This window comes from Camelus bactrianus, chromosome 2 (genome assembly GCF_048773025.1).
Source record: "Camelus bactrianus isolate YW-2024 breed Bactrian camel chromosome 2, ASM4877302v1, whole genome shotgun sequence".
NCBI classification, from domain to species: domain Eukaryota; kingdom Metazoa; phylum Chordata; class Mammalia; order Artiodactyla; family Camelidae; genus Camelus; species Camelus bactrianus.
In genome coordinates this window covers 135983837-135997434 of record NC_133540.1, presented here as the reverse complement: position 1 = coordinate 135997434, position 13598 = coordinate 135983837, and the positions used below count along the sequence as shown (strand labels likewise).

Genomic DNA, 13598 nt, shown 5'->3' with positions numbered 1-13598 from the left:
CTGAGATAAATCCCACCTTGTGTGTTCTGTTTTTCCATATTGCGGGGTTTGACCTGCTGGTACTTCGCTGAGCGAATCGGCCACTATGGCCTCTATCACCGTGTGACGTCTGTAGGACACGCAGTGATGCTCCCTCCCACTCCTGTGTCAGTCACTTGTTTCTTCTTAGTTTTCTCCTGCTCAGTCTAGCTAGAGTCACCTCTCTGTCGGTCACGTTTCCTATCAATTTTATAGGCCATTCCAAAGAAGCACCTTTTGGTTTAATTTTTTCCCTTGCTGTTCGACTGTTTCTGTTTGATTGGTTTCTGCTCTTTATTACGTCCTCCCTTCCGCCTACTTTGGGTTCAATTGCTCTTCTCCTTCTCACAGAGAAGGTTACATTACTGATTTGGGTCTCTTCATTTCTAACATACACGTTCTGTACATTTTAACGCTGTTTTCATTTTCATGCAGTTCAAGCTATTTTGTAGTTTCCCTTGTGTTTTTTCCCATGACCCGGGATTATCTAGGTGTCTGCTGGCTAACTTCCAAATATTGGGAGATTTTTCCAAGCATTTTTGTTGTCAAATTCTGGTTTAATTCTGTTGCTAGGAAATACACTCTGTAAAGTTTCAATCCTTTTAAATCTATGGAGACTCGTTTCACGTCCACATCAGTGAACGTGCACTTACAAAGAGGTGTCTCGTGGCTGTCAGGGTCAGGCTGCTGGATGGAGTTTCGTGTCCTCCTGGCTTTCTCACTGCGTGACCTGTCCCTCTCAAAGAGGCTCGAAACTGGCAAGTTGTGCAAGTTGTGACTCTCTGTCCCTCTGAGTTGTCAGGTTTGCTTCTTGTGTTTTGAGTCCCTGTCATCAGGTGAAGCACACTTAGGATGTGCATTTTCTCCAGGGAGTGACCCCGTTTTCATCATGACATGACCCCCATCCCCTGCCCCCGTAATCCTCCTTGTTACCAAGTCTACTTTGGTGTGAATCCAGCCACTCTTGCTCCCGTGTTTAGTGTTCGCGCCCTGTGTTCCTTGGTCTTTTGATTTAAAGTGTGTTCCTTGTAGTCACCATACAGTTGGGTCTTTTTAATCAATTGTACACTCACCGCCTTTTAATCAGGCCTCCAGACTCTTGACATTTAATGTAATTATTGTTGCTGGTGGATTGAAGGCTATGCTTGCTGTTTTCTATTTTCCAATCTGTCCTTTGTTCCTTTTTCTCTCTTTCCCTGCCTCCTTTTGGACTATTTTTACATGATTCCCTTTTATCTTTGTTGACTTTTTAGCTATACCTCTTTGTGGTGGCTCCAGGGGGCCCGAGTAAATCTTTAACTTGTCCCTAGTACCTTCAAATTACACGATAGCACTTCATGTAAAAATGAGAACATGTGCCGCCATTTCTCCCCGTCCTTTGTGCTACTGCAGTCATATTATTTTTCTTCTGCAGACAGTACATACCCCACCATAAGTGGTTATTATGTGTCCTTTAAACGATGACTTATAGAAGACATTTAAAATAAAATAAATCGTGTATTTACACGTTTCCCATTTACAGAACTCTCTGTTCCTTTTGTGGGTCTACGCTTGTTTCACAAAAGAAATGTCTTTTATTTTCCCTCAGTTTGGTTGTGAAAGGACAGTTCACTCCGTACGGACACTGTGCTTCCTGTCACTGCTGTGAGGACCTTGTTCCGTTGTCTTCAAGCTTGTGCTGTTTTGGCCAAGAATTCTACTGTTCTCTTATCCAGGTCTTTTTCTTTCCAGCTGCTTTTGAGGCTCTGCCACTGGTTTTTGCCACAATTTGAGAAGGAAGTGCCTTGGGTGGTTTTCTTTGTGTTCCTGCTGTTTGGGGTTTGTTATCCTGAAAATCCCAGTTGGTTCTTTTACAGCCTTTTCATTCTCACAACAATTCTCTTGGCCAGTTTTATTTACTTATTCAGCATTCCACAAGTGTTGAACACCTACTGTGTGCCTGACATCCTGAAACAAAAAAGATCTCTGTTCTCACCAGAGCCTACGTCCTGGGGGCAGAGGAGGAAAGAAAACCCAACACACTAATAACGAGATGGTGAGCCTGTGTGACAGAGGGTTAAGCTGCAGGACAAAGTGGAGGAGGTTTAGAAGGTGGGGGGCAGTCATAGCAACAGAGGCGAAAGGCTGGGGAGAAAGTGCTGGGGTGGGGTAAGCAGCCTTCCATCGGAGGGGGTGGCTCCTGGAGACCAGAGTGGCTGGAGTGGCCAGTGGGGAGCAGGCGCAGAGGAGGTGGGCGGCCAGCACAGATAGGAGGGCCCTGGGGACTGATAGAAGTTTTTGTTATGGGGTTGGTGTGGGGTGAAGGGATCACATGGTCTGACCTTCTTTAGAAGGTCCCTCTGGCCGCTGCAAGGTGCATGGCCTCTTGGGGTCCAAGTGCAAGAGTGGGGAAAGGGGAGTGACAGCGGTGACCCACTTATGGGGTGGCAGCAGCGACCTGGTGGTGGCAGTGGGGTGACGGGAAGGACTCAGATTCCTGAGTGGACTGGACATGGGGTAAGAGGAAGAGGGGTTCCGGGGGACTCCAAGATCATTGGCCCGAGTGAATGGATAGACGTCTGTCCATCAGCTGAGACGTGAGGGCAGGGGCACGTCGCTCAGGCAGTGCGGGACAGGAGGCTGGCCTGGACCACGCAAGCCCCACAGGCAACTTGGGCAGTGCAGGAGGGAACAAGGGAACGGACAGCTCTCTAGGAATTCTGGGGCAATGGGCTGGGGAGGGAAGTTGGATAAAAAAGGTTTTGTTAGGACAGAAGCAGCGCTGTTGAGCTGATGGGAAATGTAATTACACTGTAGGGGGAATTACACAAGAAAGGGGAACTGCTGATGGGTGCCTGGAGCCGGGCTCACAGGGAGGGCTGGCGGCCTGGGTCCATGTGGCTTCCCTCTTTCTGAAGAGCTACTCACAGATCTAATCCACATGCCACAAGAGCCACCCTTCAGAACGCACAACTCAATGTTCCAGCCTGGTGATGAGGTTGCACAGCTCTGTCTAATTCCAGCTCACGCTGTCACCCCGACAGAATTCCTGTGCCATCAGCAGCCCCATCCCTTCCCTCTCTGCCCCTGGCAACCACAAGTCTGCTTTGGAGTTGACTTTTCCAGACGTTTTGTGTATGTGGAATCACAACACTTGGCCTTTTTGACCACCTTCTCTCACTTAGGGTCGTGTTTCTGAAGTCCATCCACGTCCGTTTTAAGGCTGCAGACAGTCGCGTTTGTTCACCATTGTCTGCTGATGGACACTGAGCTGTTTCTACTCAGCAGTGCCTCTACGGCCACGGCGTCCACACTTTGGGGTGGGCCTGTCTTTGGTGCCCTCACCCCTCTCTGCCCCTACCCCAGGCCCTCCCTAAGAGAACATCCAGCCTGCCCCCTGACACCTGCTGGTGCTGCCCCGTGTACACTAATGCTCCCTGGCCTCCTCGCTGGGTCAAGCCAGACCTTCCTGGGGGAGGGCAGGGGCAAGGGCTGGAGGAGGAGGGGTGAGGGCACAAACTGGGTTGGGGCACCCAGCCTGTGTCAAGACCCCGAAGCTGCAGCACTGAACAGGACGTGAGAGGAGGGCTAGCCGGGCTGCGTGGCTGTGAGGCCCCTGGGGCTGTGTTGGGGCAGGTGCTCTGAGCCGGGGAGGTGGCGGGCAGAGCCCCAAGGGGCGGTGAGGGGTAAATATTTCATGACGGCCCGGCTGCCAGTGGGTCTGCCTGAAGGAAGTTCATGTGCCGGGGAACACTTGGTGCACGCGTCCAGGCGGCTGGACCGTGGGTGCCACCTGGGGGCCCTGGCTGTGCGAGGAGCAGACGCCCAGCCCGTGTCCCGCCTCCGGGACGCTGGCCACAGGCAGGCGGGAGGTGAGCCAGGGGAGGGTCCCTGCGCTGACGTCAGACCCGGGAAGTGGACCGCGCAGGTGACGCTCGAGCCGACAGCGGGGGAGCAACCCTTCGAGAAGCGCCGGGGGCACCTGCCGAGACCCCCCGCCCGATCCCGTCCTCCAGGCGGCGCGTGGGCCCAGGTTTCCGGCGTCCCCGGAGAAACGCGCAGAGGCGCCCACCCAGGAGTCCAGTCGCAGGGGCCGGGCGCTGGGACCGCAAACCTGCCCCTCACCAACGCGGCCGCGCCACAAAGGCGAAGCGCGCACCCCTCGGGCCGGCCCCGCCCCGTCACCCGCGCCCGCGGCTCCTTTAAGGACTTGCTGCGCCCGCCCGCCTCCTTTTTCTCGCGCGTCGCCCTCCCCGACTGCCCCGCCCGCGACGGGAGCGCGCCTTGCGTCACCGCGCAGACCTCGGCCTCGACCCCGCGTCCGCGCCTCCGGGTCAGGGCCAGCCACTGGTGGAGGAGCTCGAGGGGCACGTGATAGGAGGTGGGCGGGGACTCCTACGGAAGGGGCAGGCCGAGGTTTAAGTGGCCGCGTCGCCCGGGCCAGAGCGAGCCAATGACCGTAGGGATCTGGGGGCACGTGAGGGCGGCGGGCCCTTCGCCGGAAGGGCGGGGCGAGGCGGAGGCGAGCGGCCGGGTCGCCGGTAGGTGCCGAGGTGGCCGCGCCGCCGGGCGGTGGTCGCGTTGCGGGGCCGGAGAGGCGGGATCGGAGGCGAGCGCTCTCTCCAGGGCGCCCCCTTCGTCCTTCCCCCGGGACGCCCCCTCTCCCCTCTCCCAGGGCGCCCCTCCTCCGTCCCGCGGGGCCGGCCGCGCCCCGGTCTCAGGGACGCGGGCCGAGTCGACCCTGACGGGTCCGTGGGCGGCGAGGGCGGCGGGAGCGCTCCAGTTGCCGATCGTGTGCTGAGCCGGCGTCGGCGGTGAACGTTGCGGTCAACGAGCACGCCTGTGCGCACTGGCCCAGCTCCTCCTTCCACCCGGTGAAGCCGAGCTCTGCAGCCGGCCCGGCGTCCTCGCCGCCCCCGGCTCGGTTGGCGCCGAGCGGCGCGGCCCCTCCTTCCCGCCACCGCACCTGCCTCTAGGAGGCTCTCCGTGCGCAGGTCCAGTCGCAGCATCTCGCCCTGCGGTCCGGAGGCCGCCTCGTGGCCTGTGTCGAGCAGTAGTGCCGGCGGGGAAGGTGCGGCCGTCCTGGGAAAGCGAGCTTGGTGTCACTTGGACAGCCTCTTCCCTTGGCCTCGCGGAGCCTGCCGCGCCTGTGTGGCGTGGCCCTCCAGAGCTCACGTTCTGTTGTTGCCCTTTCCTTTTTTTTCCTGATGACCACCGAAGAGGCCTCGTTGGCCTGGCCCGGACTCTCACCCTGAATTGTATTTCAGCCCTCAGGGGTCATCTCACAGAGGCCAGGGCGTGAGGACCCCAGCCTGGCACCCACGCCCCAACGCCAGCACACAGTGCAGCCCAGCAAACGTTTGCTAATAAAGCTGAGGTGGTTATTTAGCGTTTGCATTACGTGTTTCTAGATATGGATCAAAAACTCTCAGAGTTGGTAGAAGAGCTCACAACTTCAGGGGAACCCCAACTGAATCCTGAAAAAATGAAGGAACTGAAGAAAATTTGCAAGTATGTCTTATAAAGTCCAACGTTTTACGGGGACTGTCTGGCTGAGCACATCCGTGACAGCCCTGGGAGACTGTGGGGCTTCCCCTGGGGGGTCAGCGCGCCCCTGCCTGCCCCCACGCTCCCCCCTCTGCTGGGAAAGACCAGCACAGGACACACATACGACGCTTCCCCAGAGCCAGCAGCGCCCAGCCCCTGCAGGCGGTCGTGTTTTGGGCAGTGGTCCCAGGGTGGGGGAGAACACATTCAGGCTGTGGTGGTGTCTGTTTTCTGTGTGTGTGTGTCCTTGAGCGCTCCTGTGTGACTTGTAGGTTGGCGCGTGTCTTTCTCTTTATTGTTGGAATATGTGGGGGGTACGTGGGGGGAGGCAGGTTAGAGGTCACAGGAGCCGGGCTCCGCAGGGCCTGTCTGTCTGTCCTTAGAAGGCGTCTGTCTCTTCCACTGCTGAGAGCCTCTCAGACGTTGGGAACTTAAGCTGAGGAGGTTTACTGATTATCCTTGTGGTGTATTTACGAAACAGGAGAACTTAACAAGTGATTACATCTTGATGCAAAGATTTTAGCTCATATCAGGTTTTGCTGCGTGCTCTGGAAAGTCCCCCAACAGCAGGGCTTATGGGGGACAGCTAGGAAGAAGGGCAACAGGAGAGGCAGGGTGCACACCAGCCCTGCCAGGGCCACTCTCAGAGGCCCACAGAGCTTCCCAGGGGGCTGGGAGGTGTGGCCAACCTCTACTAGCCATGAGCGAAGGGGTGTGGCTGGGTCCCAGTGAAACCAGGAGCACTCACACTGAACTTCACATAGTTTTCACTTGCCACAAAGTGTTATTCTGCTGATGTAATCAGAGTAAAAACCACTCTTGGCTGGTGGGCCATACAGAAGAAGGCTGGGCCAGATTTGGCCCAAGGACAGTAGATGGTCCATTCTGCTTAGGAAAAAGAGGAAAGGGTTGTGAGAGGGCCTGCATCCCTCCCACTTGTGGAGCCAACTTGTCCCCGAGCGTCAGGCGCTCGGTGAGGACGACTTCTGTCCCCAGGTCTTCCGAGGAGCAGCTCAGCCACGCCTACCACCTGCTGATGGCCCAGCTGAGCCAGGAGCACGCCCAGGTCCGCCTCTCCGCCTTCCAGGCTGTGGACGAGCTCTTCACCAGGTCTCACCAGTTCAGGATGCTGGTCGTTTCCAACTTCCAGGAGTTCCTGGAGCTTACGCTGGGCACAGACCACGAGCGGCCGCTGCCGCCGCCCCGGGAGGTGGCGCAGAGGCTGAGGCGGGCCGCCACCCGGGCCGTCCGCAGCTGGAGCGAGACGTACGGCGCAGCCTATAAGAAGCTGGCCCTGGGCTTTCACTTCCTACAGCACAACAAGCAGGTGGGCCGGCCCCGCGCTCCGCTGCTCTGCCCGGGCGGGGAGACCTGCCTGGGCCCTGAGCCTGTGTCCCCTGCGCCAGCCTGGCAGTGACCAGCAGGGCGGTTGGGGGTGGGGCTCCCAGGACTGGAGAAGCAGCTTTGCCTGTGGGTGGAGCTGAGCCTTGGGACCTGTTTTCCACCAAAAGGTGAAAAAAGAGGATGAGAGTCCGCTGCGCAGACGCAGCCCTTCGCTGCGTCTCCTGCACTTGGGGGGCCATGCTGCACTGTGACTTCCTGTGTGGGTCCACTGAGGGCTCTGGCCGGCGTTGGGTGGACGAAACGCCCCCCCCCCCCCCCGGGACCGTCTTCAGCCACCCTCCCCCAGCTGCCTGGCCTGCTCTTGGCCTGAGGGCGCTGCCTTCCCGTCGCTCCTCTGGGGTGCACTCTTGGGTGCTGTTCTCAGGCCCGTGGTTGCGGGCCGGCAGCCTCCCCTCCCGCTAATTGGAGTGAGTTTGCCGCCTTGCCACCCACAGCATACTTGGGGGCTGGAGAGCTTTTTTACCTCTTACTTTCCTAGGAAACACCACTGGTTGTGTTTTTAACAGATGTTAAACGTCAGAGTTGAATTTTAAGAGTTTTATACTTTAAAACACTGTACGTGAACTCGAGATCCGTAGAGTTTCTGGCCAGATGTTAGTGTGTCTTTTCTGAGGCCCTTTCTTGACTCTTGTTTCCTTTGGGTCCTTTGTCGTCAGGTCTAACCTTTATCGACACTTCTCAGGTGGATTTCCAAGATGTGAACGCCAGGACCCTGGCAGAGAGAAAGCGAGAAGAGGAGAAACGGCACCGCTTGGAGCGGATCTACAGGGAACGATCTGAGCGGGCGGCCAGGGAGATGGAAGGTGAGAGGTCGGCCTAGGGGTGCCCCACCCACTGCCACACCTTCCTAGGCGGTGCTTGCAAGCCTGCTTCCAGCTTCCATCCTCCCATCCGGGCTGTTCCTGGCGAGGGTAGGGGGCAGAGCTCAGGGCTTGAGGGATGGGGTGGAGGGAGGGGCCCCTGCAGGCCATCCACGCCTCTCCTGCGGCTCCTGGCGGTCACACTTGGGAAGTGCACCCCTCCGTGGTCTGAACCTCCAGGTCCATCTCATGGTGTCTTTGGTCTTGCCAGCTTCCTTCCCAAGCCCCCACCATTTGCCTCTGGCAGCTGGTTCTTCCTGTGAGGGGCAGCCAGGGTGTGAGCAGCTTGGGAGGTGGCCTGGGTGAAGGCACTTCCCAAAGCCTGGCCTCAGGAAGGCTGCAAGGCAGGGAGAGCTGGTCCACCCTGGGGAAGTCCCGGGCGAGAAGCGGTCAGGGTGGGATGGCGGAGGTGTGCTTGGGCTCGGGGGAGGCCCTGGCCACTCCCTTCCGCTGGTTCCGCCCTGGCAGCCTCTAGCTGGGTGTCCACAGATGCGCCACCAGCCCCGTCACAGCTTAGGTCAGCGCCTGAAAGTGGTAATCCAGCATGTCGCAGAGAATGGCTTTGCTGCGGCCAAGTGGGCGGTCTCGAGCTGGTCACCCAGGGGCCCTCCCTTTGACGGCCCTGCTCACCATGTTTCTATCCTACCAGAAATGTCTGGGGAAATCCACAGCTGCCTCACGGAGGTGGAGAGCTGCTTCCAGCTGCTCGTGCCATTTGACCTTGACCCAAGCCCAGGGGCCGCTTTGCCCGCCATGGCCTCCACTGTGGCCTCAGCTGTGGCCCGGGAGGGTCCCCACGACCTTGAGGATGAGGAGCAGCCCTGCTGCAGCAAGGCCCTGGCTGCCTGTGCCCCCCTCCCAGGAGCTGTTGGTGTGGAGGGGCCCTCGGAGGACGAGGACAGCGACCAGGAGGGGTTCGTGCGGTGCCATGGGCTGGGCTCCCACAAGTACACGCTGGACGTGGAGCTCTCCTCAGGTAACGTCTCTCTTGTCCTCCACCCAGGCTGCGCTCACACCATGCCTCCTTGGCTCCGGATCCCTGGCTTCTCGGGGCCGGGAGGCAAGGGGTGAAGGAGGGGTGGGGGTGACTCAAAGCTTGGGAGTCCTGTGCCCTAGGCCCTCGTTGTGACACAGTCCTGGCCATGATGGCAGGCTTGACTCCGAGTGATGGGGGCCCTGGAAAGGGGTCAAAGAGTGGCTGGAGGAAGACATGATTGAGAAACAGCCTCTTGCCACTCGTGGTTCGCTGGTGCATGGGGTGTGGTTGGGGCTGGAGGGCAGCAGGGCTCTGTAGCTGTGGAAATACCTGTCTCCCTCAGGCACCTTGAATCCTATAAGCACTAAGGAGCTTACTGCCATGTGGCTGGGGGCTGGGGACGCAGCTGGCTCGCAGGAGGTGGGGGGCCCGGGTGCAGATCACTGGGATGGTGGGGCTTGGAGGGGGGGCTTGGAGGGGGGGCCTGGGGCCAAGGGGCGGGTGGGGCCTTCATCCTGAGAGCAGTGCAGGGAAGGTCCCTGGTCTGCCCAATGTGTGAGAAGGCATTGGGGTCAAGGCAGCGAATCTCTTTCTGGGGCCAGATCTGGGGTCCCGGGCAACGTGTGGCCGGATGGGGTGTGGGGCAATATGGTGGCCCTGTCTGAGGTGCCCAGGTGCCTACCCAGGTAGTGGTGGTCCTGGTGACCCACATATGTGTTGCAGACAGCCTGAGGGTGCGTGAGGACGAGGACAACTTTGCCGTCATCCAGGCAGCCCGGGACGCTCTGAGGCTCATCCAGAACAAGTTCCTGCCGGCTGTGTGCTCCTGGGTCCAGGTGAGGCGTGTCCCCCAGCTCAGGCCAGGTTTGGGGGTAGGGGCAGCTTTGGGGAGGGAGGGCACCTGGCCTGCCGAGTGACACCCCGTTCTTGCAGCTGTTCACCCGCACGGGGACCCATGGTGGGCACTTGGAGGGAGCCATTGACCTAAAGGCGGAGCTGGAAACTGCCCTGAGGCGGTCCCGTGAGCTGGACATCTCACCCGAGGTGGGCTGCAGGAGGCAGGTGAGTGCCGCTAGCCGGCCGTGGGGACCGCAGGGGCCCTCCTCTCTCACCCTAGCTCAGCCTTCTAAGGAAGCAGACGTCCCTGGGGGCTAGGCATGTTCTGGTTTCTTCCTCACTGGGGCCTGACTTCCCCAAGTGGGAGCTCTGAACTAAGGGACCAGAGGCCACAGCCAGGCCCTCCCCGTGGACGCAGGGGCTGGGATGGGGTCTGAGCAGGCGGGGCAGTGAGGGGAAGGGGCGAGTTGGGTGGAGGCCTTAAGGGGGAAGATCAGTAGCGAGCTTCAGGCTGGAGGTCCTTCTGTCTGCGTTGTGGCTGAAGCTGCCTGCGGGGTTCAGAGTCAGGACGTCTCCCTCCTGGCTTATGCAGAGGCCCAGGGCGAGTGAGCTGGGTGGATGTGGGGACTGGTGCCCATTTTGGGGGGCGGGGGGAGGAGCTCTAGGCCAGACATCTGCTGGGCGTGTGGCGCTGCCTCTGAGGCCCTGCATGGTTCGGGAAGGGGGAGGCCCTCTGCTGGCTGTGTCCCCAGCGAGGCAGGGCGCGTGGAGAGACCTGTGGGCCTGATGCAGGGGCCCTGAGGGCTGGGCAGGGGTGAAGCCACTTGCTCTGGGACACTGGGTGCCTGTGCATCCAGGCCCCTCCTGTTGGCTCACGCCAGGACCTGGACTTGTGTGTTCGAAAGGGACCCTGAGAGAGCTGGGTCCTCCGAGGTGTCCCTGGGGGTGCTACCTGGAGGGAGCAGCCACAGATGGACCCCATCAGCCTCTGGTCGGAAGCCAGGAATCAGACGTCAGTGCACCCACACGGTAGGGCCACCCCAACCCTGAACTGGGGGAGGCCCCTGAGTGAGAGGAGGGGTCAGGAGGAGGCCCTGAGAGGGGAGGGCACCGTTCCCGTTGAGGGAAAGATGGAGTTCGAAGCCCCTCGGATTTGGAGTGGGAGTGGTTGGCACCCCGAGCCTGGCGCCGAGTCCTCGCTGCTGGGGGTTAGGGTTAGGGTTAGGGTTCGGCATGGGTCCTGTGGGAGCGACGAGCCACTGTCCGCCTACACTTGCAGGTGTACGGCCCCCGGGGGCCGCCAGGGGGCGACCCTGCCTTTCTCCCGAGCCGCGTGGGCGCGGGCAGTCAGCGTGGCGGCTGTGGACTAAACAGGAAATAAGTTAGTTCTGTGAATTTCGACCAAGTTTCTTGTTTTACAACGAAGAGAGTGTTTTCTGGTTGGGGGAGGAGGACTGCCCCGGCCAGCATGGCCTGGCAGGTCGGGGTACTTTACTTCTGAGCCTCGGGGGACGCCAGGTTGCCGTGCCGGGCGGGGTGCCGGGCGGGAGGCCGGGCGCCTGAGCGCAGCCCCAGAGCCGCAGGCCGCCGGCCGGCTCCGCGGGGCGACTGCGCGCGGCCCCCGTCAGGCTCCGCGCGCTGGTTCCCGGAGCCGCGCTGCCCCCCGCCGGCGGCTGCGGGGACCCGTCGCCCGCGTGGCGGCTGGGCGGCTGGGCGGCTGAGGGGCTCCGCAGGCCCGCTGCCCAGAATAGACACGGCGGCGGCGGTATCTGCGCATCTGCGCCCGCGCCGCGCGCCGCGGGTGTGAGATTTATCGACCAGCGTCCCTGGCTGGTTTCCCCGTGAACCGTCCGCGGTCTGACTCCTCCCCCTGCCGCTTCCCCACTTGGCTCGGCGTCCTTCGGACCTGCCGGCAGAGCGGGGAGCGCTGATCAGCAGCGTGTGGTCCAGGATTTTGGAGCCGGACGAGCGTGTGACGCCTGGACCGCGGTGTGACGGCCCTGCGCACACAGGCGGCCCCGTCGCGCCGAAGGCGTGGGGCGTGCTCTCCCCGCGGCCTCCTGCCGACGTGCCTTTTTTTACGATTCCCCTTTTCTGTCTTTGGTGCCTTGCTTTCTACACTGTTTTCCTTCTGACTTAGGTGTTTTGTCCTTAAAGAACATTTAAGCCAGTTTTAGTGTGTGTGACTGCTTGTTTTATGGAGGGTCTGCCCAGCGCCCTGTGGACGTGGTGGGGGATAAATCTTCACCAGGTCAATACGGAGCACTGGTTGGTGGATTTAGTTTCCAGCCCCACTGTTAGAGGAGACGTGTAGTGATCGGAGGCTGCTATGTTCATTAAACTGATAAAAATCCTTTCAAAGCTTTTTAATTGCCTGCTGTTTAATTACAGAGCAAAGACCACTTACTTCATATCGTGTAGTTAACGAAATATTAGTCTCCCACCAACCAGTAAGTCAGAAAAAAAGTCTGAGCGCCAGTCTGTTCAAGCTGTCGGCGGCATGGGCGTTTTGCTCACTGGGCTACACGTTTCCACGCCGCGCTGCCTGCATGGACGCCCCTTCTCACTAGCTGGGCTAGCGTGGCAGCCGCGTAGTTTTTAGCTCAGGCACACCCTCACTCTCTGCAAAAGCAGACAGAGCTTGAGCCTCTGGACTCTGGGAGAGGTCTTTCTGTTGTTTGCCTGCTGCCTTTAGGACCACCTCCCAACCCATGCACCTGGGCGGTGCGTGGGGTCCACCACCAGCACGAGGTGGAAGCAAGGCAGCTCCCGCACATTGGACACATTTCTGACTGCTGGGGCCGAGTGCTGGCAGCCTGCAGGTGAAAAGGAGAGCGGGAACCCAGGGAATGAAATGTTGACCCATCGGGCACCCAGAGAGGCAGGGAAGCTAAATCAGCCAACCGACCGGCAGGACCTTGTACTGAGCAGGGCCAGTAAACAACCTTCCTGGTGACGCGCTCCCTCCATCACCTTCACACTGAAGGCTGCACTTGAGGGCTGGAGCTGGGGGAGGGGTCTGCCCGTGTTCTCTGGCGGAGCTCTCAGCTGCTGGGGACCACCCTCTCCACCCGCAGCCCCTGCGTGCTTCCTGCCCACAGCGTATCCGCCCAGCATCCTCCAGGATGGCCCTCTCCTCTGAACCTGTTCACATGTGGTTCCCATAATCGCAAAATCAGGCCTGTGGGGAGATTCTGTTCTCACCCGCATTTTACAGATGAGAAGACTGAGTCTGGGGGAGTTTGTGAACCTTCCCGCTGAGGCCAGGCTGCCACACCAGGAATCCTAGGAGGTCTAGCTGTGGGGGAGGGCATGGTAGTCGTTGGGGCAGCAACCAGGGCTGAGAGCCAGCCCCGCAGGATGTGGTGTCGGTTACAGGAGGTGCAGGCAGTGCCCCCGCTCTGCATCCACTCACACTGGCAGCACTGAGGCCGCATCTTATGGGAATCCAGCCGTGAGGCCTGGTGGGGGCACCCGGGGAGAGGGAGCTGCTCATCTGGGTGCAGCACAGACTCAGGCCACCCAGCCTCGGCCTAGAAACAGACGTCCAGACGTCCAGTTGACCCAGAGCGGCAGCGGCCTCCTTGTGCACCGCCGAGCAGCTCCCAGGGCTTGGCCTGTTCAAGCCTCACTCCCTCTATGACGGCCACTCTGGGCCGGGTGCCTGGCTGCCCTGGATCCCAGACCCCCGTGTGTGCTGTCCCCAGTGCCTGCGTGGCCACCTCCATCCTCTGCCCTCTGAGGTGCGCCCACTGCAGAGATGCACATGAGATACTGGCTGGGCTGGGCGATTTGCACGGCCTTCCAGGGAGGGCATTAGCATATAAATAGCAGCCGTGGCGACGACCACCACAGCTGAGCACGTTTAATTTTTAGTTTATAAGATAGAATGGGGTTTTAAATGCGTTGCCATCAAGCCGCGGAGACAAATGCAGCTTTGAGCTTACTTGTCTGACGAGGCCTTACATCATTTTTTT

The 13598-nt window shown here is 59.8% G+C and overlaps 1 protein-coding gene across 5 annotated transcripts in view; it reads left to right on the top strand.

The window, feature by feature from the left end:
* Positions 1–3822: 3822 nt before the first annotated feature.
* The window catches only part of UVSSA (UV stimulated scaffold protein A), a 30503-nt gene continuing 20727 nt past the window's right edge, over positions 3823–13598 (top strand). Inside the window, exons 1-7 of one of the 5 annotated variants that reach the window (XM_074352100.1) lie at positions 3823–4538; positions 5409–5508; positions 6541–6871; positions 7631–7751; positions 8458–8784; positions 9508–9620; positions 9718–9846. In XM_074352100.1, the coding sequence (XP_074208201.1) occupies positions 4451–4538; positions 5409–5508; positions 6541–6871; positions 7631–7751; positions 8458–8784; positions 9508–9620; positions 9718–9846 (1209 nt within the window). In that variant the 5' untranslated portion in view covers positions 3823–4450. The remainder of the gene's footprint in view (positions 4539–5408; positions 5509–6540; positions 6872–7630; positions 7752–8457; positions 8785–9507; positions 9621–9717; positions 9847–13598) is intronic. The other 4 variants (XM_074352094.1, XM_074352097.1, XM_074352103.1 and 1 more) reach the window with 4 other exon arrangements.